The 26,205-nt window shown below is 41.9% G+C and overlaps 1 protein-coding gene across 1 annotated transcript in view; it reads right to left on the bottom strand.

The window, feature by feature from the left end:
* Positions 1-780: 780 nt before the first annotated feature.
* mtnr1c (melatonin receptor 1C) overlaps positions 781-26,205 on the bottom strand; it is a 30,624-nt gene continuing 5,199 nt past the window's right edge. Inside the window, exon 2 of the mRNA XM_080774744.1 lies at positions 781-1,854. Coding sequence (XP_080630870.1) covers positions 989-1,854 — 866 coding nt within the window. The 3' untranslated portion in view covers positions 781-988. The remainder of the gene's footprint in view (positions 1,855-26,205) is intronic.

The following is a 26,205-nucleotide window of genomic DNA, read 5'->3' on the forward strand; positions in this document are numbered from 1 at the left end:
AAAGTGATGTATTTCGACTAGGCCTTTTGACTCAAAGGCTTTCAAGAAGAAACCCCCCAAAAAACAGGGAAGACATATTTGAATATAACCACACCTGGGGGTCTATTAGAGTAACTGTACCATACTGTACTGTACCATACTGTGCCGTACTGAACCATACTGTGCTGTACCGTGCTGTACTGCTGCACCCTGTGTGTGTGTGTGTGTGTGTGTGTGTGTGTGTGTGTGTGTGTGTGTGTGTGTGCGCGTGTGTGCGTGCAGTGGAATGGGGTGTGGCCTAAAATATGACGTAATTTGAATTACCGTGAAATGTTGCGTAATAACATGGCATTGCATGCAAATGCAAACTGTACAGTAATTACGACAGTTGCATGGATGCGTTATGTCTGGACAGGCATGCAGTAGGTATTGTGCATGGAGAGATTAGTGCAAACAGTGTGGTTTGATAGGAGAAGGTGGACAAAGGCGAACGGATAAACAGGCGCAGGGCTTTCAATTAGTGTGGCAAGATGTCAACTCCATAGACACACTACTCCATATTTAACTGACCAATATCCTCCCGAACCACAGGCTGGGAGTCGCTGCACCATAGGTGGAACTTTTTTTAATGCCCTTTAGTACGTTATTTCAATGCTCCAATAGTCCACAACATGTTAGGTAGTGTGGCGTTAGGCCTAGGCTTAGGCCTAACGCCTAAGCACCGTCACACCAATTTGGAACCGTTTGGAACAATGGGCCATCGCACTAATGGCTTGGCACAGAAATGTAACTGCATAAATGTATGCTATTATTATTTGGGCATGTCTCAGTAGAGAGTTTCACTCTACTGAGTGTACAGTACCTTTCTAGTTACAGCCTTGCAGACAGAAAGTGACTCACAAAAAAGGCACAGGGTGAATGAATCGTCACATACAAATAGACACAAATACACAAAAGTATAAAAGATTTCAGATGACTATATTTTCCCCGCAACATCTCCGAACATCTGTCACACATTTAGCTCGGCTATATTGTTATTAGTCGGAACTGGTGACGGCTGGCTCTTCAGGCCCTCCGTGGCACACCGCGAAGTCTCCACGATGAGGAGACGAGGGATGCACAGGGCCAGGAGCAGAGTCTTGTACTCCTTGCGGAAGTTCTGGTTCAGGAGTCCGTAGATGACCGCGTTGAGGCAGCTGTTGAAGTACGCCATGAAGTAGCTCGTGACAAAGAGCCACTCGGGTATGTTGGGCGCCACATCGACGGGGTTAATGGCCACGGCCAGGCCGATCAGGTTGAGCGGCGCCCAGCACACGGCGAACAGCACAAACACGATGAACATGGTGAGGAAGTTGCGCAGGTCGCTGATTTTCACCTTGGTCCTGTGCTCCGGCTTGACCCGATGCTTGACCTGAATGACCAGCACCCATATCCGCAGGTAGCAGTAGGACACCACCAGCAGCGGGATGAGGAAGTGGATGACCACCACGGACACGGTGTAGTAGGAGCTGACCGTCTGCGCGAACGTACACGAGTAGATGCGCGGGTCATACTGCAGCGAGCCCACGAAGAAGTTGGGCACGGTGGCGATGGCCGTCATCAGCCAGGTGAGGCCCAGGTAGCAGCAGGTGTTCCGCTGGCTGTACAGGCGGTCGTAGTGCAGGCTGTGGCAGATGTAGCAGTAGCGGTTGATGGCGATGGCCGTGATGTTGAAGATGGAGCCGATGACGCTGAGGCCCATGATGAAGCCGCTGGCCTGGCAGTGCAGGTCGCCCATGGTCCAGTCATTGTTGAAGATGGCTGTGAGCACCAGGGGGTAGGGGTACACCGCCACCACCAGGTCTGCCACAGACAGGCTCACCACGAAGATGTTTCCTGAAAACGACAAAAGATCAGATAATAATAATAATAAAATATTCTATGTGGATACGCGTGGTTGTGTGCACGTTATATAGAGAAACTGTCCTTCGCGTATGGCGCCTGAACGATCCATTTCAAACTCATGCATGTGTGTGTCACAGAAGACACGTCATCCATTTATAGTGATGTCGGTCGGATTAGCCCATCCAACTGATATGCCAATATGGGCTACAGTACAGCCGGGTCGGGGCCGGGTCCCTTTGAAGCCTGGGGTGGTGCATTGCCAGCCATTGGTGGACCCCGGTTGTCCCGTTCGCCGTTTTTACTTCGTTTTCCCTTCACTTCCTCGTCCCTTGCCATTCAGCATGCCGACTATGCCGATTATGTTCTGTCTGGACATCGATTACTGGGGCACTCCATGTCCAATTAGTGTAACTCAGGCCAAGTGTGCTTTCCATTGGGGGTCATTTGAGTACAAATGTGTGTGTGTAAACTAAACTGAGAGTTCCACGGAGCGTGGTTGGCAACTGAAAATGCCCCGTCACCCCATGTGCAGTGCTCGCTCCGGGGGATTTCTAGGAGGTTGGCATTCTGCGGACCTGAGTGAGCGGGGACATAACGGGAGAGGAGAAAAAAAAGAGCAGTTTTCCTTCAACTCCTGCTTTATCTCTATAAATGGACGTGAAAAGTGTCAGGAACAGCAAACATAGATGGTGACTGGCGAGTGGCAACGGCTTGCTACCTTTTAAGGACAGTCAGTCTGTAAAAATATGGCTCACTTTCATCATAAACTGCGGTGATCTTATTTTGGAAACAGAGTCAACTAACTAGAAATGCACTCTGTCGAGGTGCCAACTTGCGCCTTGCACACAAGTAGGCCATACATGGCCTACTTGTGCGCAAGCAGAGCGCGCAAGTACTGCTACTAACTAATATCTATTACAACTGCTGTTTTAAATCGTACCTTATTTAGTCATCAAGAATGGTAGTCCCTTATGGGCACCCACATACCCAGCCGATTGCAATACTTGCGTGCTCTGGTTGTTATATGAATTCTGGCTAGCTATACTCTAAAACAGTGGTTCTCAAACTTGTTTTTGTGTCAAGGACCCCCAAATTGATAACATAATTAGCCGCGGAACCTCATCTGAAAAGGTTTTGTGCCAGGGATCCACAGAAGTGAAGATTCTGAAAATGATTAGACATTTTTCAAATACTTTAATTATTATTATTTTCTTTCCTTTTTTTCTTCAAAAATAGCAGATGTACATCTCAGGTTGCATTATCTTCTTTGAATAGCCAATGTATAAAATATGCATGAATTGTGATGCTATATTAAAATTATATATATATATATATATATATATAACCCTAGAATTCTCCCTGCATGAACCCCTGAGGGTCCCCGGACCTCACTTTGAGAACCACTGATCTATGATAGCATTCATTTAATGATCAGACAGTAATGTCAAGTCGGTATTAGGCCTATACTGTATGATAATTTATTAGCACTGTCCAGCTGCCCTCAGGTAAAAGTGCAATAAAATAATATCAAAAGTGAACACGAGTGATTTCAGTGTGTGATGTTGTCCAGATACAAACTTCCTGGCTTCCGATGGCAATGAATGATACTGGATCTTCTCACAAGACAGGAATCACAGAAATAACGCTTGACATTGTTACAATGGAACTGCACTGGGGTGGGTGGGGGGGGGAGTAAAACTATAAATCCTTCAAAACCTCTCTCCAAGAGCAATTACAGCTGGCTGCAATTCAAAACTGCAGGCCCAATATTTGACTATCTTGAACAACATTTAAAAATAGTTCAACTACAGTAGCCCAGTGGTTCCCAAAGTGGGGTCCTTGAGGGAGTTCCAGGGGGTCCCCAGCTAAATGATAGTTAGGAACCAAATGGACCCTTATGGATCTGTAACTCTGAGAGTGTACAAATGGAAGCAAATGGGTCATGGGTCCATTTGGTTCCATTTGTACACTCTCAGAGTTAAATTAACATTGATTTCACAATATAAATTAGGGGTCTCAGAGATAGAAATGCCATTAAATGGGGGTCCGTAGCCTGATGCATATCAAACTGGGGGTCCTTGAAATTAAACGGGTTGAGAATCACTGAGCCGTAAAAATCTTCTCTTATGGGGGTCCCTGGCTTACCTTTTCAAATGGGGGTCTGCGGGCTGATTAGTGTCAATTTGGGGGTCCTTGACATTAAAAAGTTTGGGAACCACTGTACTAGCCTACATCGACACGTTGTGAGCTTGTAGATCGATTATATGAACTATTTAAAAATGTTTGTCAAAATAGTGATAAGTAACGGATAAGTGGTGGCACAAGTTATAGCCACAGTGTTTACAGCAGTGGGCGGAAACAGATAAAGATAAAGATAAATACATGGCCGTTTGGCTCTGTTGAGCAGCACTATCTTTGATGGTACAAGTCCCCAGAGCATGCTTGATCTTAATCCAGACCAAAATTGATGTTGGGAAAATAAAAGGAGACCCCTCGAGGGGGACGGAATACACGCTCGATAGTCACTACTGTACAGTGGGTCACATTTTATTTTGAGTGGTGCAACCACTCCTATAGATAGCTACTGTATGTGTGTCCCTAGCTGGGTCTGTCCGAGCACGAAATAGCGTTTGGTTCGTACAGTACAGTACAGTACAGTACAGTACAGTACAGTACAGGGGACCCCATGGGGACCCCCACACGATAACTCTGTCATTTCTCAACCAAAGTACCAAAAGTAAAAGTACTCATTATGCAGAATTCCCATTTCACGTTGTCAAATGTAGAACAATCATCTTAACATTTCAGATTGATCTTAAAAGCTTGTAGATCTGCTGGTATTTTCAAAGGGCTGAAATATATACAGCACCTAGTGCTGAAATACTTAATATACGTTTGGTAATAATAATCAAAATCTACAAATGAACTAGTTTTCAAATAATTATAGTGAGTAAAAGCACAATATCTGGATCCGAGATGTAGTGGAGTAGAAGTATTGGAAATTGGAAATACTCAAGAAAAGTACAAATATCTCAATATTGTACTTGAGCAATGTACTTAGTTACTTTACACCACTGCTACTGTGTGTCATGGGTTGAGAGGAGGTTACTTTACACTTTATGTAGGGGAGTAACGATACATTTACTTTACACTTTATGTATGTAACGATACATTTTAATTACTTTACACTTTATGTAGGGGTGTAACGATACATTTTAACCCATTCTGACCTGAGATCAGATTCATACGAGGTTTCCACTGGACACACACTGGTCTGATGAACCCATTCTGACCTGAGATCAGATTCTAAAAATGTCAGTCGCTCTTCGATTTTTCAAAAATAGCAGACCTACAAGCTCGTAGCGCGCCACTCGGTGGCGCGCTATGAGCTTGTAGATCTGCTATTTTTCAATAGCTAAAGCATAACATGATGCTAACACCAAAAGGGGTTCCCGTTCAGAATGGGTTAACAGCGTGACGTTACGATACGATACATGGACGATATTGGTTCATTATGGCGATACGATGTGATTCAATGATGTGAAATCGATACAGTAACTATTTAGCAAATACATTAAATACGTGTGAAACTTGTGGATAGTGCAGGATTTTTAAGGCAAAGATTTGTTATTATACACATATGGACAAACCCACACCTTGACATGAACACAGAGAATACACACATTAATCGATAGACCAATTATTATTTACATTGCGAAATGATTCAATACCGATTATCTCAGATTATTTCAAAATGATCCGATACTACAAAGTCAAACGATACGATACGATATTTGCCATTTGCATTTCGATACAGTTACTATATGGTTACACCCCTAATGTCATGGGTTGAGAGGAGATCCTCCGCCAACCTGGGGAGAGCAACGGACTTGAACTCATGCTTCCTTCATGCATGAGTGTCCAAGTTGCTCCTTTCCCTGTTTCCCTGGTTGGACGTATAGCGCTGGCCAGGGGGAGGCATGCAGTATAGAGACCAGGATTACTGCATGTTTTTTGTGAGGGTACCTACTCTAGTTGAGAGGAGATCTAAATGTTATGTGCTGCAAATGATCTGTTGTATTGTAGCACACAGTATACCTTCAAGATTCAAGACGTTATTGCCATGTCAACAGAGTTGATTGTAATTTGTTTTAGTGCACTAAAAACAGACACCTCTTGTCTTGGTTATATCCTGTGTTTACACTGGCAGCTACTAAGCTACAGGCTGCCATTCATTTTCAATGGAAGCTATCAATCTACCAGTGGTGGGAAAAGTACTCATATTCTTTACTTAGGTAAAAGTATCAATACTACAATACAGAAATGCAAGTCAAAGCCCGGAATTCAAAATGTCCTTGAGCAAAAGTACAAAAGCATTGGTTCAATCCAATCCAATCCACTTCATTTATAAAGCACATTTAAAACAACAGATTTGAAACAAAGTGCTGTACACAAAAAAATATAAATAAATACCAAGGGCGAAAACAACAATACATAAAACAGGGCAACATAAAGACAAAACAGGAACTCTAAATCAGCATGTTCGAACGCCAGGGAGTACAAGTGACGTTTCAGACGTGATTTAAACACAGGCAAGGTTTGAGAAGCTCTAACATGAGGTGGAAGTTCATTCCACAGTGTGGCTGGGCGCTACAACGGAAAATTATCTATCCCCCAAGGATTTCAGCTTTGAGTTAGGGATCTTAAGAGGTGACTGGTCAGTCGACCTCAGGACACTTGTCGATTCTTTGGAGCTAAAAGTTCCGATATGGATTGGTGCCAAACCATTTACAGACTTAAAAACAAACATAACAATGTTAAACTGGGAGCCAGTGTAGGGAGGCAAGAGATGTGGTCAAACTTCCGTGCCCCTGTTAAGAGGCGAGCAACCACGTAAATAACGTAAATTGCCTTACAGTAGTCGAGTCGGCTTGGGATAAAAGCATGTATAATACGTTCACAACCATAAAAGGTTACAACATACATGACTTTCGGTAACAGCCTCAGCTGATAAAAGCTGGATTTAACAAGACATTCCAGCAGTGTGTTCAGGGAGATAGTGGGATCTATTTCATTAAGGGGAAAGTAAATCTGCGAGTCATCTGCAAAAAAGTTGTAGGGAATGCCATGCTTTTAAAAATCTAACTCAGAAGGAGCAGACAGGGAAAAAAGGATAGGGCCAAGAATTGGGCCCTGCAAGACTCTGCATGGGAGAGGGTGATGTGGAGGAGACACCTAGGGCTACAAAGAACGATCTGTTTGACAAATAGGATCTGAACCAATTTAAAGCTGTGCCTCCAGTGTGTTGTGTGTAAAGTATCGAAAGCAAAGTTGTAAAGTTGTAAAGTATGGAATGCAGCCGTGAGGCCGTGAGGTCTAAAAGCACAAGGATCGCAGGTTCGTTTAAAACTCTTAAAAGTGCAGACTGTGCTGTGAAATGCTTTAAAACAAGATAGGAAGACCTCAAGGAGTGCAATTAAAATAAGAAATGTGAAAATGTGAAAATACTGATCAGAAACACCTTAAAGTAACAAAAGTATAAGTACTCATTATACAGAATGTCCAATTTCATTTGTATAAAAATCCTTTGAAAATAGCAAATCTACAAGCTTGCAATGTGCCGCATTGCATCGCGATGCATTGTAAGCTTGTAGATTGTAGAAAATACAAATACTCAAGTAAAGTGCAGAAACTACAAAAAAATATATTCTTAAAGGACCACTTTTCAACATATCTTTATGGAATTGGTCCTGACTATTGTTCATGATAAAATGCCACAATTTCTTTCTACTCCGTCTGAGTCTCATGGGAGGGCTGTGGGCAGTTCAGAAACCCGTCCACCCAAGCTAATAGAAACTGCAGGATTTCTATTCCTGAAAAGTTGCAATGCGATAATGGAAGACATCGTTGTCATGATAATACAAGTCAAATATATAAATTATTTAAAAAAAAAAAAGGTTTCTGAACTGCCCATCTGCCTTGTAAAGATCTGGAGTGTATTAGTCAGTTTGGTATTAACTTGATCATTGTTTGCAAACAGTCATGTCGGTTTATTGTAATTGTTTATGTAAACTGAAAAACGTGTCCTGTATATGTTCATATGGGCTGGGCTTCTTCGGAAGCATGACACTTAAATAAAGAATCAATCAATCAGTAGGAAAAGAAATGTGGTATTTTATCATGGAGGACCAATTATATGAAGATAGGTGGTGAAGTGGTCCTTTAAGTACAGTACTCAAGTAAATGTACTTTTGTTAGCGTCCACTGACCACTGCCCATAACTCTTCAAGCGGGGACCTGATAAAAGAAGAATGGGGAATCTGGTAATAAACAGGAAGCACTCATCCAATTCTCCATCAAATTTACCATCCATGTCCCCCCAAAAATCGCCAGATAATACTTTTATCACACTAAATATAGCTTTATTCAACATCAAGCCATTGGCAGAAAACTGACCAGATAATACTATTAACACACTAAATATAGCTTTATTCAATGTCAAGCCATTGGCAGAAAACTGACCAGATAATACTATTAACACACTAAATATAGCTTTATTCAAGCCATTGGCAGGAAAATAAATCACTTCAAATCAATGATTTCCTCCTGCTGCTTTGTTTTGATATTCTGCCAACAGGCCATGGTGATGGAAAAAGTGCACACAGTATCAGCACTGCAATATAGAAATACAAAAGTATTGGTATGAAAATGTACTTAAAGTACAAAAAGTAAAAGCGTAGAATGTTTTCAAATGTGTAAAAAATCTTTTGAAAATAGCCGATCTACAAGCTTACAATGTGTCGCGGTGCAACACATTGTAACTAATAACCAAAGTAACGAAAGTGGTCAAATAAATGTAATGAATTAAAAAAGTACAATATTTGGATCTCAGATGTAGTGGAGTAGAAGTAAAAGTATTGGAAATTGGAAATACTCAAGTAAAGTACAAAATACCAAAATGTTTTACTTAAGTACAGTACTAATACTAATTAATAATCTACTGAGTTACTTTCCACCGCTGAAACAGGCTTATTCAAAAGGTTTCAAACGGCTGGGCTCTTCTACAAAATGCCACAAATCACCATCTCTTCTTTCAGGTAGTTTCCCATACAGCACCTGAACACTGCAGTCATCAAGCCACTGAAAGAAATATCAATCTAGACTCTAGAGTCTAGACATGTCACTAATGAACAAATATTGACCAATCTAGAGTCTAGACATGTCACTAACAAATATGTTCCATATCAAAACCAATAAAATCATTAAAAAAGGTGTCTTTCAACAACTCAACAACTTCTTGGCAATCAACAATGGCTTAGTTATCATATCACACAGACAGAATTTTGGTCACAGAACTGACTGAGACTGCTTTTGTTAATGTCTTCAATGACATCCACTTAATCTCAGACAGTGGCAGAATTTCTTAAGTCTTAATAGCGCCATATGTGAGTGCTGCATTCAAAAAAGTGATTCTAAAGTGATTATCTTTCTACGGTTCAGAGTTTGGAAGTGTTCGTTTTCAATAACGCAACGTCCTGCCTCCTGCATTATGTAAGGGATAATGTATGGCTGAGTGGTCATTGTTTATAGATAAATCACTGACAGGCTGATTAACCACCGACACGAACCATGAAGGTGATTTATCTATAAAGAATGACCACTCAGCAATACATTATCCCGCTTACACGGCTACTTTAATACATAAATTAATAAATTGACCCAAAACACAACAAAACAAGGTATATTTCCTTGCTTCGTAATGAAAGTATTCCATAGCGAATGAGCTTAATAATGAGCTTAATAATTTCTTTATGCGCTTTGAATGTGATACTTCTCAGGGATGCTACGAGGTGATAATTGAACTGTGATGCTGTTAATGAAAGGATGGTAATAGATCAGGACACAAGTGTTTAAAACCATACCGATAAAGCAACAGGGCCAGACGGAATGCATGCTTTCCTGATGAAAGCGTGTGCTGAGGAATTAGCCCCAGCCTGGCACAGGCTTTTCCAGCTGTCACTTGACTCACATACAGTGCCTGAGATTTGGAGAAAATCAGTGAGTCCCAATCCCGAAGAAAGCATGTCCACTAGAGAATAACGATTATAGGCCTGTGGCTATAACATCTAATGTAGTTAAATCACTGGAGAGGATCCTGACAGGAACTTCGAAAGGAGGTAGGACATCAGCTAGACCAGTATCAATTTGCATATTCTAAGAAATGCAGTACATGCAATGCAATATCTACAGTAGCTCATCTCACTTTGAAACACCTGGAAAGTAAGGTAGCATACACCAGATTACTTTTTATCGACTTCAGCTTGGCTTTTAATACTATACATCCAGACATTCTGTTGCGTAAATTAGCTCAGTTAAATGTGAACCCCTTTATAATAAAATTGTATTTTTCTTTTCTCTCTAGTAGACCACAGAGGGTGAGATTTAACTCTGTGTTCTCAGAGGAGACACTGTGTAGTACAGGGGTGCCCCAAGGAACAGTCAGTTCCTCTTTTCTGTTTACCTTGTATATACGGACGACTGTGTCAGCTCACATCCAAATCAGTTTGTTATCAAGTTTTCCATGATACAGTACTTAGTCTGCTCAAGAGCGATAATAACATCCTCAGCCATACAGAGGGAGTAGACAAGTTTATAGAGTGGTGTGATCTACACCATCTGAAAATAAATGTAAACAAAACAGAGGAGGTCATAGTGGATCATGGGCATGTCCACTCCCCCCCCACTCCCATCACTCCCCAGGCCATCTTTGAACAAGCAGTGTTGAGACAAGCTCGGAATATTGTATCTGACAACTTACATGTGTTGTACCGAGAGTACGAGCTAATGCCATCCGGTAGGAGGTATAGAACTCCACGGTATGTGTATAATAGATTTAAACACTCTTTTGTTCCCCTGTCAATCAAAATGCTCAATCAGAGATTGCCGAATGCACTTTATTGACTAGTTGCACTTTATCAAGGGAATGTGTGCAATATCTCTGTTTTGTGTATGTGGGTGTTTCATGGTGTGTTTCCTTTTCGTATGTGAACGTGTCTGTTATTTGTATGCAGCTGTGATTCTGTCTCCAAGACAAATTTCTCCCAAGGGAGACAAATAAAGACAACCTTGAACCTTGAACCTTGAACCATAAGTGTCGCGCTGGCCGGCGTTTGCCCAGCTGCAGCAGTCGGAAAACAAGGAAGTGAGTTTATCAAATAGAATCCATTTACGGGTACTGCATTGTCTATTCCTCGCTCAAATGCTTTCAAAAATGTTTAGCTGTAAATGACATTTTGTGTGTGTTTACATGGCTGTCATGTTGGAAACGGCAGTAAATCAGCGGGGCACAGAAGAGCGGTCACTATCCAGAAATAACAGACCGCTGAATTTGGCGATTGATCAATCAGAATCAAGCATTCAACCAAGCCGTGTAATAAGTGCAATTAAGAAACAGCTTGAGTGATTTACAACGAGCGCTTCCAAACTCCAACGCTCCATGCTACTCAATGATTTGCCACTCAGTCTATGGGGGACTTTCTTGCACAGCACTAAACTTGTTTGCATTATACTTAAAGAAGAGGAACTACCCTTTGTCTACAGGCAATTAAACAAATGAGTGGACAAAAAGGTACGTTGTTTCTGTGTGCAGTTAGGGTTAGGGACAGGGTTAGTAATGCGGTCGGAATAGCGGGGTTCGGAATGCCGGGGTGGTAACCGCAGTGGTGTACAGTTCTCTCTCTCTGGCTGACTCATCTCATCTCACTCCCTTCATAAACACAATGAGGTGTTAATGATCACTCTGTTCAGTGCAGTATACAGTATATATGCCTCTTCGTGTAACAAAGGTACTTTTATTAAAACAATATGTCCATTTACCCATTTCATTAATCAACTTGGCCTACAACTGGAAATATGTAAATGCACCATTTAGCTGGCCTACATGCTGCTGCAAGTACTGAAAATTCTCAACCGATGCATTCAAAAGATTTGTTCTTCTCGCATGAAACCTCTGGAAATACACAGAACAGAGAGGTATTCTACGCCGAGGATCCTAGAATAGATATTTGCGAATCAGTTTAACTAACATAATCAGACTAGTCTACATTTCCCAAAATGAAATGCATGTATTTAAGTCAGTTTGACCAGAAGCAGGGATAAAAATACCCGGCACATCAAAAGCAGATCGAGCCCTGGCTGGCTGGAACACTCACACGTTGAGCAGGTTACAGGGTTCGGATTGGTTGCTGATCAAAACGGTCGTAAAAAACGTTGGTTGCTCTGATGCAATTGGCATTTATACTGATCACATGCTCCGTCTGTCCCAGAAGAATACATCTTGTGAATTCAGCTAACAGATTATCCTCTCTATGAAAAGGCTGTCTAGAGAGCTGAGAGATCATCATATGATATGTTACATTACAGCAGGTTTGAACAGTGTCAGAGAAAATGTTAAAATGTGCATGATTTGCCACAGGGTCATCAGTAGCTGTTTTCCACTTCAAAAACGAATCGACACACAGTGCTGTGTTGATGTATTTCACACATTCTGGATGTGTTGCCATCTGCTACGGCTATGGGTTTCAGAAAGGTTCCTTTGGCTACTTTGGGCCCTGTACTGCTCAGGAGGTAGTAGCTACTAACTCTGAGTCCAGGGAACCCAGAACAAGTAATCAACTGTAGTTCTCAGTGGTAGAAAGTAACATATAGAACATATTGAATGAACGTGATGAGTAATTTCCCCAAATTAATGAATTAACAATCAGGGCACTTGGCTGTTATAATTGCAATCACATAATCTGTCTATATCCCACGCACGCACACAAACATGGAGGAACGGTATGGTACTATATTATAATGAGCATTAGTGAGGAGTGAGGACCAATTAGATACGTTGAAAATGGGCGAGTACAGTTAGGTACTTGTACTTTTCTTAAATTCCTTGACGCTTTATACTTCTACTCCACTACATCTAAGGTCACATTCTCACCTAATACTTCGGTAGACTCAATGCGAATGGGCGGAGAAGTTGCGATTCTTGCATATTTAATTTGCTGTGGTTTGCCTTCACACTGGCTGTGTCAAGCGCAGCAAGGAAACGAAGCAGGGAATTTTATCAATGTGTTCAATTGATAAAATACACAGTGAAAGCTAAGGTGTTAAAAAATATACTTCGAGTAATAGTTTTGAGGTGAGGGTAACGGATGCAGTGTGTCGTCGGGGACAGGACTGTGTGTGTGTGTGTGTGTGTGTGTGTGTGTGTGTGTGTGTGGCACGCGCACACGTGCACCAGCCACTGTTCTTGTGGGCACATGAACGAGGCACAGCGGAGATGGGAGCACAAAATGATTTGAAGTTTACAATAGCTACTCCCATTGATGATCCTATCACCTAGCCTACAATTATTATGCATATGCCATGTTAGCTATGTAGTTTATAAATTATGATCCCCACACACAGTGACAGCCCTGTTTATGCACGACAGACAGCGAAAACCTTTTTTTAGATTGTAGAAAATACACCGTTCCGTCCACCAAGCTAATAGAACTGCCCACAGCCTTCCTATGAGACAGACCGAGTAGGTCTATCTGCCTTGTAAGGATCTGGAGTGTATTAGTCAGTTTGCTATTCATTTGAACATTGTTTGCAAACCGTCATGTCGGTTTATTGTAATTGTTTATGTAAACTGTAAAAAGTGTCCTGTAAGTCCATATGGGCTGGGCTTCTTCGGAAGCATGACACTTAAACCAGTAAGACGCGCAAACGCGGGAAGCGAACGCAGCTGAGACCCTGCAGATCATGTCTGTCTGTCTGTGTGTCTGTCCCGCTGTTACTGTATATGTGGACCTGGCCCCTTTTGTGCCCATATATGGAGCTGAGTGGACCTGGCCCCTTTTGTGCCCATATATGGAGCTGAGTGGACCTGGCCCCTTTTGTGCCCATATATGGAGCTGAGTGATTGCTGATGCAACACACTCCATATTTGGATAGCGGGACAGACACACAGACAGACAGACAGACACACACACAGACAGACATGATCTGCTAGGTCTCATAGTAAGTGCTCACTGCGTTCGCAATAAAGAATCAATCAATCAGTAGGAAAAAATTGTGGTATTTTATCATGGAGGACCAATTATATGAAGATAGGTGGTGAAGTGGTCCTTTAAGTACAGTACTCAAGTAAATGTACTTTTGTTAGCGTCCACTGACCACTGCCCATAACTCTTCAAGCGGGGGCCTGATAGAAGAAGAATGGTGAATCTGGTAATAAACAGGAAGCACTCATCCAATTCTCCATCAAATTTACCATCCATGTCCCCCCAAAAATCGCCAGATAATACTTTTATCACACTAAATATAGCTTTATTCAACATCAAGCCATTGGCAGAAAACTGACCAGATAATACTATTAACACACTAAATATAGCTTTATTCAACGTCAAGCCATTGGCAGAAAACTGACCAGATAATACTATTAACACACTAAATATAGCTTTATTCAAGCCATTGGCAGGAAAGAAATCACTTCAATCAATGATTTCCTCCTGCTGCTTTGTCTTGCTATTCTGCCAACAGGCCATGGTGATGGAAAAAGTGCACACAGTATCAGCACTGCAATAAAAATCTTTTGAAAATAGCTGATCTACAGGCGTACAATGCGTCAAGTAACGAAAGTGGTCAAATAAATGTAATGGATTTAAAAAATACAATATTTGGATCTCATATGTAGTGGAGTAGAAGTAAAAGTATTGGAAATTGGAAATACTCAAGTAAAGTACAAATACCAAAAAAGTACTAATACTAATCTACCGAGTTACTTTCCACCGCTGAAACAGGCTTTTTCAAAAGGTTTCAAACGGCTGGACTCAGATCTTCTACAGAATGCCACACATCACCATCTCTTCTTTCAGGTCGTTTCCCATACAGCACCTGAACACTGCAGTCATCAAGCCACTGAAAAAAACAGTTTATAAATCATGCTGAGCTAAATATGCGTTTTAATTTTGAAGTATTTATATTTAAACAAGATGAAGAAAGTCACCACTCGGAGGATGTGTTTCCTTAAGCAATAGATGAATGTGCTCGTCCTCATTTCGATGAGGGCTTCAGTCTCCTTAATTGACCACGTCACATGGTAACCTAATGGGACAATGTTTGTACTGCGTAAAATGAATATCCCTTCTCCGTCTCCAACTGTGTTTATAGCTCCTTATCCGTCACATAGTTTGCTTCATTTCCTTTATTTGCTGCAGATTGCATTCCCACCTGCACCAAATCGAAATCAAGTGCGATTGGAAGCGACGCGAAACCCCCCGTTTTTTGCCGGAGTAGAATGCGGTTCTTTAATGCGCATTAGGATTCGAATGAGCCTTCACACCTGCCAAACGAAGTGCACTTTCCGACAATGTGCAACAGGATTAGTTTTAATCGCAGTAAAGCTTGCTGGTAGGAAGGTGACCTAAGAGACACCTGCGCAGGGGCAGGTTGTCAGGGGAAAACAAGTTTTTTATTACTTTACCTTTAACATGCGGAGCACTGCGAGACATGATGCTTGCTCTTGTGTTGCAATTACATTGCTTCCAACAATATCAGTTTGACAGTTCTTATATTCTGGGGCCTTTTTGTGAGTTATATCAAATATATGATTAGGTTTCAGTTGTTTAACTCGATCTTCATCCGGTAATAATCCAATTTCCATCCGTTTCTACCAGTACTGTATGTGTCCTGGGAGGACATCATCTGATAACATCATTCTGCCTGCGCCATACCTGTGTTTTGTTTTTTAACTTTAAGGGAAAGCTGGTCCATCATTAGTGGCACTGAATAAGGCAACCAAAGGTTTCTTAACCTGAAAGGAGCACTTTGTGGATTTTACCAGTGGTATTTGATGCTGCCACCACCATGCTTCACCGTAGGGATGGTATTTGCCAGGTGATGAGTGGTGCCTGGTTTTCTCCAGACGTAACGCTTGGCATTCAGGCCAAAAAGCTCTATTTTGGTTTCATCAGACCAGAGAATCTTGTTAATAATCGTCTGAGAGTCGTTTAGGTGCCTTTTGGCAAACTCCAAGCGCGCTGTGACGCCCGGCTGTCATGTGCCTTTTATTGAGGAGAGGCTTCGGTCTGGAGGAAACCAGGCACCGCTCATCACCCTGCAAATACCATCCCTACGGTGAAGCATGGTGGTGGCAGCATCAAATACCATCCCTACGGTGAAGCATGGTGGTGGCAGCATCAAATACCATCCCTACGGTGAAGCATGGTGGTGGCAGCATCAAATACCATCCCTACGGTGAAGCATGGTGGTGGCAGCATCAAATACCATCCCTACGGTGAAGCATGGTGGTGGCAGCATCAAATACCATCCCTACGGTGAAGCATGGTGGTGGCAGCATCAAATACCATCCCTACGGTGAAGCATGGTGGTGGCAGCATCAATGAAAATAGCTGTGCAGCGACGCTCCCCGTCTAACCTGACAGAGCTTGAGAGGATCTGAAGAATGGGAAAAATACCCCAAATTCAAATGTGCCAAGCTTGTAGCATCATTCCCAAAAAGGCTTAAGGCTTTAATTGCTGCCAAAGGTGCCTCAACTTAGTACTAAGAGTGTGAATTTGTGAATGTGTTTTTCCAGTTTCCTATTTTTAATAAATTAACACAATTAACACAACAAAACAAAATGTGGTAAAAGTGAAGGAATGTGAATACTTTCCGGATGCACACACTATGTGTGTTTTTTGTTTTGTTTACCACATGTGTACTATGTCACCATATAGCACATAAGACTGCACTGCACAGTCTGTACTGTACATTCCTGTACCCCGTGTACTGAATCTGCTGCCATCTTTTTAATCTGCACCTTATGTCTAACCTCATGTACATACCTACTACTTTTTGCAACAACTGTGGCAACTACAAGGTGCAATGGTGAGTGAGAAACCTGCAGCCTGTGACAAACCTCAGGGCAGGCCACTGTGGTTATAGTGTACACCATGTCTAACCAGATCAAGCATGGTGGCAGAGGCATGCATGCAAATCAGATCACCATAATCCAGTAAGGGAAGGAATGTAGCCTAAATCAGTTGTTTTCACTCTTCCTTTGCGACAAAAGGAAACGCACTTTATAAAACGCATTTATAAAAATAAAGTCCTTGCTCGAGCAAGCTGAGCTTCTTTACTGAGTGTGACATTCGAATGCTAAATAGTCATCAGTTACAACACCTACAGTAAGTACTTGCACTGTGACACTAGTTCAATTTGACAGCCCTGCAAGGTTACAGACAGCGCCAGAGGGAGAAGCCGATGTCTAATTACAGGAATTGGAGAACAACAACAACAACTAGATAAAGTGCCCCTCGGGTCACAGGTCTCCACCAGGTTGTGGCCTCCTGCTGGCACTATAATAGGCCAATGTGAAAAGGGTGCCATTTCTTATACGCCTTGGATAGCAATTCGATGATTTGATAATGAATTGCATTTTCCGCTTTTCCAAGCACTTTACAATGGTTCATTCATTCATACATTGGGGAGGTGAAGCGGCGAACAGTCGACGCCAGCGTCCTCACTTCCCGCATTCACACACACCAATGGTGGCAAGCTCACACAGACGACTCATTGGAGGCAGTGTGGGGTTCAGTGTCTTGCCCAAGGACACTTCGACATGTAGACAGGAGGAGCCGGGATTCGAACCTCCAACCCACGGATCATTGGACGACCTCCTCTGCCTCCTGAGGCATTTTGTTCCAAAAATGTGTTTTGCAAAAATCCACCTTTAACAGGCCAATGTAAAAAGGGTGGCATATATTCCTCAGCCTAGTAGGAAAGTCTGTGAAATATTTCACGTAAATTGCACACTGCGTTCATGATTTGAGGCTTTTTGTACAAAACGCCAATGTTAGCCAATTAGGATGGGATATGAAATATTGGACAGATCCAGCTTGAGAATAGGAATGTCGTTTAAATAGCACTAGAGCTGTGCCTACCCTGGAATGATGCAAGTTGGGAACGATGCAGGGAAAGCATGTCCCTGCCTGCAATACCCATCTTACCTGTTGTCAGAGTACCCGTTGTAACCGTCTGTCTGTGTATCTTTTGTGCCCGTATATGGATATCTCTGTATCTATCGGTGCGTGTCCCTTTTCTAGTATATGACCATACTTTATATGGGCAATTGGGCATATTGGAGGGATTGGCGGTTCTGGAAAGTCCTTGTGCAGTGGTAAACGTTTGCGGAGAATGGAGAGTGCAAAGTGACTTGCAAAAAAGTGACCTCGGGTCGTCTGTGACCCGTGTCCAATTTGAAGTCGGCTAGTTCTCGAGATTCCTTGATTACATGCAGACATACATAGTGCAGAGATGTGGTGCATTTATTGTAATAAGATATTGTTTAGACAGATGCTAGGTTCATCGTTTAAAAAAGCCCAGGATAAGGCTCAAAACACTTTTTTTCCAAAGAATAGGGGAGGCCTTCCCAATTTAAAGCATTACTATTGGGCGGCTCAGTTGACTGCAATTGTCGCATGGATAAGTAATGATGAAGAGACAGGTTGGACCCAAATAGAACAGAAGACAATCAAAGGGGTGTCTCTGTCAACATTGCCCTTCCTTGATAAATTGATAAAAACAAAATTAAAATAGGAAATGAATGGATAAAGCATACATTAAAGGTGTGGGAAGCAGTTAGGAAAACATTGTGGGGACCAGGGTCAGTCTCAAGGGCAATGCCAATAGAGGGTAATACTGATTTCTCTCCATCCATAAGTGATACTGGATTCAGTCGTTGGGCTGATAAGGGGCTTAAAACCATAAATCAGTTATTTGACGGAACGATTTTTAAATCCTTTGCTCAGTCCAGACGCAATTTAAACTCCCTTCAAGTGATTTATTTAGGTATTTCCAAATAAGACATTATATCACAGATCATAGAGAGAGAGCTGGTTAGTAAGAACCCAAACGACATCGAGGTATACTTCATTGATAAAATCCCAACTAAAAAACATGTTTCCAATTTATATAAAGCGCTGGATGATATTTCTCAAAACACATGGTACATTAAGGATAAATGGGAATTGGAACTAAATATAATTATTGAAGACAAAACCTGGGAGGATATGTGTGAAGGCTGCCACACAAGGGGATAAATAGCCAGATGTGGAAGGAATTTGATTGGAAACTCAAAACTAGATATTTCAATACTCCTCTGGTCATTTTCTCATAGTATGTGAAAACACCATCCTTAGATCTATGTTGGAGAAAATGTGGGGAAATCGGAGACCATACACAATAATTCCAATTATTCCAATAATTTCATGGTTTTGGAAAAAGGTTAATAAGGGAATCGAAAAATGTTTAGGGTTGAATATTCCTTTTGGTCCTGAGTTATGTCTGCTTGGAATTATACCAGAGGAGGTGTGTGATTGGAGTTACATATTAAGGATACTTTTACTGATTGCTAAGAAAATGATAACAGTAAATTGGAGGGAGATAAAAACCACCTACTATAACCCAATGGAAACAGAGACTGAAGCAGGTTTATATAATGGAAGAAATGACTGCAAGGTTACAATCAAAAATGGAAAGATTCATACTTAGGTGGACTTCTGTGATATTGTAATTGGGTGTTTCGGTGTATGTGTAGAGGTTGTTGGGTCTGTAAAAGTGTCGTGTAGTGGTTGTGTCTGTAAAAATGCTTTAAAGAAGTCGTAGGTGCCCGGTTTGTAGCTGGTCGTGAGCTGGGGGGCGGGGGGTCCGGGAGCCTCCGGCTAGTCACGTGGTGGTGGGCTGGGGGTCTCCGGGGCCTCTGTCTCCACGGGGTGCGAGCGAGGGCTGGATGCAGGCCGGGACTTTGACAAGGTCATATATCTGATATATTGTGAGCCATGTCTTCTGCTCTTTTCCTGTCTAGCCTTACACTCAACTTGAAAAATGCTGTACTGTTTTTCTGTTTACCTTTGTGTCTGTGAGTTTTTGTTATGTTTTTTGTTTGTTTTTTCGTCTGTTTTGCAGTGTAAATATATCAAAAACATGCTAATTTTCATCTGCAGTCCCCAAACATCAAACAATACAAACAGGACTGACATACAGGACATAGCATACAAATACCTAGTACATTTCAAACGTGATAAGACTAGTAAGAATACAAAATAAGAAAAGATTAAACTATTATTAGGGTAGGTTTACTCTATTTTGGACTAATTAAGCGTCATACATGATCACAAGACTGGCTATTTTTTAACCATTGTTTCAATTGTCCTTTAAAAGCTGTGAAAGTGGGGGTCTTCCTCAGTGTGAGAGGGAGCTCATTCCAGTGTTCACAACCTTTTATGGACAGTACATTTTGACTGAAGGTAGACTTTCTGTCACCCCTTGATGCAGACCTGGTGTCAGACCCACTGTCTCTCTTTTTATGTATAAATTCCTTGAGGAGTGGGAGCTAAATCATTTAGACATTTATAGATAAAACAGGCACTCTTGAACTTTCTAAAGTTTTCAAAATTCAAATTATCTTTTGAGGGGCGCTAGCCCCTCCTGTGCCCAGCCCAGGTTTGTGTGTGCGTGTGAATGTTAGCGATTAATTGATTGGCTGATCACCCCAAAACGATGATTGGATTGGCTGAGCAAAGTATACATATTGAGGATAAAAAGTAAGGTCAGAAAATTGAGGACGTCAATTGTGATGGGGTCGGAATGACAGAAAAGTCAGGACGCCCATTGTGATTGGCTCATATGTGATGACGATAAGAGCACCCCTCACTTCACGTGTGATTTTTAGCTTTTTGAGCGGTGCTAGCCCCTCCTATGCCCAGCTTTGTGTGTCGTGTGTACCACATAGCTTTGATTTGAATGGCCGAGGGCTTAATAAGTGAAGATAAAAGGTGAGGTCACCAACTGTGATTGACTGGAATGTGATGTATGATGATCACTCCTATATACAGCTTTCTCCTCACGTCTCATATTTGCCATTGACAATGAAAGGAGAAATTAGGTCATAATTATGTGCCTCAATATGACGTTATATTACACGCCATTGACATTGAAGGGAAACTTTACGTCATACTGTATGTAAACGAGCAAATCAGTTAACCAATCACAGGCAACAGGAATTCTGATTGGCCAGTATGAGATTATGCATTCATGATGTATTATGATAAGAGCTGATAATTCCGCTAAATATGACGTAAATTAAACATCAAAACATTAAACGCCATTGACATTGAAGGGAAAACGTACGTCATATGTAAACGAGCAAATCGGCTAAACAATCACATGTTGGTGGGAGCGCTTGGCCAATAAGGGACCACCTTATGTACCTTATATAGGAATGTCAAATGTCCGCTAACATAAATTGAAGTACGATGACAAGAGCGCCCCTCAATTCCACACAGGTGTGATTTTTTTCTCCCACACAGATGTGTGCTAACCCTACTATACTGGCTTACCTGCCAGTGAGTAGGAAAGAGCCCAGAGGACACGGACACTTTCATCCCACTCCCCTCTGCCCAGCAGGTGCCGCCCCAGCCCATAGAAGTACAGTAGGTGGGCAGTACAAAATATCCCCCTCCACTCGGCTTCATACAGACACTTGAACCCACTAGACTAGACCCCTGGGTTCAAAATTAATGTTTAACACTCAGGCATTTGTATGGCATACTGTAAAATGTGCTGTGCAGAGTGCAGTACAGAGAAAGGGGAAGCTGCCTGTAATAAAACAGTACAGAATGTATAGCGTGAGAGATCAACAATCCTAAAGACAAAGCAAGAGCCTGCTCTGCCTAGTTGGATTAGCATTCCTGAAACACGCACGGCTGCGTACCGACGGCTCAACGTCAGTACCAACTCCTGGGGTCACGTGTTCCTCCATCTGTCAAAGCCTCTGGCTGCGTTCCATCATTTACAAACACCTTCGCTAGAAATCTCATCCGCCAAGCTGACTGGCACGAACACTACTCTTTGATTCATGCGGCTATATTTGCTCAAGATGGATGGATTTTAATAATACAAAAACGTGTAGGAGTTGGCATCTGAATGACTGTCAATGTCAGGATCCTAGATGGAATGTACAGTGATAGTAACAATCCGATTATTACTATCACTGTACAATCCATATAGGATTACATTTCACTGAAGCTACATTTTTATTTTGTTGTGAAACTGAACTGTGCCACTCAATGAAACTTTTTTAAACTAAAAGAACGTAGCATGATGCATCAGAATAACAAAGACTTTATTGTCTCATCACAGTTTTACAAGTAAAAAAAGTGGGTGAAATTTGTTTCTGTGCATAGTTCCCATCGTGTTCTTTTAAAAAAAAAACAAAGAAAGGGAAGATGACCCCCCTCGGGTTAGGAGATCAAGGGAAGACAAATGTAGAAGCTCGTTCCACACACAAACAGGGTAGGGTCTCTCTTAGCTAGTTTACAAACGGCACATACAAGTAAGGGGTTTCCAGATATTTACAAGCTTGTTTCACAAACAGCACAACCTCTTATTTACAGGCTGTGCAGCCGTACAACCAATGGGTCTTTTCCACAAGAAAAAATACAAATAGTATCTGAGATAGTACCAGTGTCAACTAGTCCCTGGTAATCCACAGTAGGTTGGGTCTAAGGCCAGCCTATCGGCATTGCCTGTCATCAGACCGCCGAGTAAGGCATCGCCCGCCATCAGGACACTGAGCAAGACTCATGCCTTGCTTCAGCAACCTCACGGATGTTCCTTAGCCTGGTGGTGCTGCTCTATTTTTGTAGAAGATGCAAACTAATATTGTTTATGCCGTTTGCTTTGATGGAATAATTGATTGAACATGTACGCCGTAATATGATTGATTTGGGTTCTAAATAAAGTGTTTGTGTTGATTGTGTAATTTATTTGTATGGCGGTGGCTCAGGGGTAGAGTTGCCGGATGGAAAGCACAAGGTTGCCAGTTCAAACCCGGGCTCCCCCAGTCCCCAGAGTTAATGTCGAAATGTCCTTGAGCAAGACACTGAACCCCAAATTGCTCCTGATGTGCTGGTTGGTGCCTTGCATGGTTTCCGCCTCCATCGGTGTATGAATGTGTGTGTGAATGGGTGAATGTAATGCACAATCTATGTAAAGCGCCTTATAGCGCTATATAAATGCACCATTTACCATTTATGTGTAAGTAAACGTGAAACATTGTACTGTTTTAGCTTCACCCTTTTTAGTATAATATAGTATTAGTTTACTATAATTACATTAATACACGATAATCACTAAGACTTTATTTAGAAGTATACACACCAAAAACCAAATCATAGTACAACGTAGACGTGTGTTCATTGTTCAATCAATTATTCCATCAAAGCAAACGGCATAAACAATATTAGCTTGCCTCTTCTACAAAAATAAAATGTACAAGTTACAGACAGTTCTCATTATTCGTATTGAGCATATTGTAAATCATAGAGACTGCACTGGATGGGATGGGAATCCCAGTGCCGTCTCTATTATTTATATATCTATGCTCAAACCAAGTGGAAGTGTGTAGGGCGAGTGGCGAGGAGCTAGTTTCAAAAAGGGCCCTGGGGTGTTCCAGTGTTGAGGGTCAGATGTGATGTTCCCCTTTCTCACCACCTGTTGTGGACTGACAGGAAGTCTTGCTACATGCTTGGATGTACGTATAGCTACTGTAGGTCTCTGAGCTTTGTGTCAAGTTTCACTGTGGTGTTGAATGCTGAGCTGGAGTACACAAACAGCATACATACATTATATTTGTCCTTCAGCTGCTTGCATGTGCAAGAGGACTGTATGGAGAGCCATAACAATAGCGTCATCGGTGGATCTGTTTTTGCGTTATGTAAACTGCCACGGATCCAGCTAGACAGGCAGCGTTGAGCAGATGTATTCCCTCACCAGCCTCTCAAAGTATTTGCTGACTACAAGTCTCTAGTCGTTCAGGCATGTCACCTTTTTGGGGATGATGTTGCCACTGTCAAAATAGTCTTCCATCTTTTTGGAGTAGGCCTTTTTTGCCTTCCTGATGGTGGCATTTAGGGCTATGTGCATTGCACTTTGCCATGTCGCTGGATCTGAAACCGGCGTCCCGTTCATGCAGTTGTGCACATACTCCGCTGTCGATCCACGGTTCGTGATTTTGATAGATCCGAACAGTCTTTTTTGGAACTATGCCGTCTATACACGTGCTGATAAAACCAGTGACAGAGTCTGATAATGTGTTGATGTTATTCCCAGCTGCGTCCTTAAACATACCCTAGTCATTCTGGTAAAACAGGATAGCATAGCGTCTGTGTCCTTAGACTATTTTTGGACCTCCTTCTCAACAACCGGCTCCTTTTTAACAGCGGCTACAATCACCACACTGAATTCACATGGTAGGTAATAAGGAAGGCAGGCTGTTCAGGATTTTAACATCTTTGCACCAGTTGGGGTGATCGAGCTAACAGATAGCTAGCTCCGTTAGCCATGTCTGGTGCAAGTATTCCTAGTTTCCGGGCTGAATTTAACTCATGCCACTTGCCAGGCGGTCATCCATTGTGGTTACTGTCTTTGTTTTTAACACAGACATCTCATGTTGGCTAGGAGGATTGAAGACAGTGCTGGTTCCTCGTTTGCTCGATCGTGCGACAAGGCCAGCACAGTTTCCCCATCTCCACCCGAAATGCGGATTTTTGGTAAAAAGGTTCGGAATTCGGTGCGCAATCGCACTGTTTATGTCCATAAGTACTTGTTGGTCATAATTCCTTATAGTCCCGACGGTGTGGATAAAAAAAGGCCAAAAAAATACAAAAAAGAGGAAATAATGACAATGTGGAAGAGCTCGCACTGGAGCGGGAGAGGAAATGATCACTTCTCCCAATAGACACTTGATCACCCCTACACCCATATTTCTTCCACTCTGTACATGCAGTGTTTTATTTTTTACTGTGATGATATATACATTTGTTGTTATTCTTCATGTCATGTCTATGAATTGATTGCATATAGAGCCTAGATGGAAACAAGGCCGCAAGGACTTTTTTTTGGTGCTACCGTTTTGCTGCCTTAATTCACCCTCCATTCTCCCAAAGTCATTAGCCATTATAGTCACAAATCAGCAATTGGTCACAAATTTGCCATGATTAGACATTTTAATAGTCTAATTAGCTCTGAGGTAACAACAGTTAATTACTGTAAGGACTGACACCGACACATGGTTACTGTTCTGTGTGGATTCTTATGTATTTTATGCTGCACAATGCAAGGCTTTTGTTGAGGCCCAGGGTGTATACTGTATAGCCTATACCGTTTCATTCATTATAAATGGTTATTTTGTGTGTGATTTATTTTTACCCTGCTGTACAGTTTTCTTTTGCCCTCTGCTGTATCTTACATTTCCCTGTCAAGCTCAATAAAGGACTTACCTTTGCCATCAAAATAATATTTTGGCAAAAGCAGCACCCAAGATGAATTAGTATAGCGACTACTTTATGTACTTGTGTTGAAGGGGCTGGAGAGCCATTTTGTAATAAGTTAGCCCTAGGCAGCCGACAGCCCAGCCAAGAATATCGAAATCGTAATCCAAGTCAAGCTACCAATCAGACCTGCAGACTGCAGTGTCTGAAAACGTATAACTTCAACCATCCTGAAAGCAATTAGAAGGTCGGGAGGCAAAGCAGCGCTTTTGGCCAAGAACGTTCCACATGAGACTTCTATAAAGCATACCAACTATGAAAGCTAAGGAAATTAATGGAGCATATTTTTTCCTATAGGTGACAGGACTCGACTTAAAAGGAATTCTGTTGTCAAATTATTTTCGTGGAGCACCATTTCAGACTTTACTAAACTTCAGTTTACACATTATACCATTAATTGCATTTGTAATAATCTGAAATTCTGATCTTTGTCTTGTGGGACATAACCGCTTATCACATCAGGAATCAAAGTGGCGTACAAGATAAGATTAATTATGCATGGAGTGATGATCCAGTGGTGGCTCTGTGTCTTCTCTAATGTGTTGAGCTGCTGCAAACACTGTACAACAGTGATTCCCAACCTGTGTGCCGCGGCACACGGTTGATATGCCCAGGTGTGCCGTCTGATTTGACAGAAAGTAACACTAACCCTCCCCCGAACGCAATATTATAGTTACTGGGCTGCAGGCTTCCTATTGTTGCATCGTTGTTGTTGTCACACGGTGTACAACATATCATACGCCGTCCATCAACATTCCCCAGAGAGAAAAATGTACTCAAGTAAATGCACTTCATTACTGTGATGTGTATGTGCTGCAGGATAGGCCTACATGTAGTGGAGTAGTAGATAGATAGGCATTAGAAATTGCACAAATATAGCTATAATAGCTAGGAAATATACAGTTATAGTTA

This window comes from Protomyctophum bolini (assembly GCF_963924005.1).
Source record: "Protomyctophum bolini genome assembly, chromosome: 10".
Lineage (NCBI taxonomy): Eukaryota > Metazoa > Chordata > Actinopteri > Myctophiformes > Myctophidae > Protomyctophum > Protomyctophum bolini.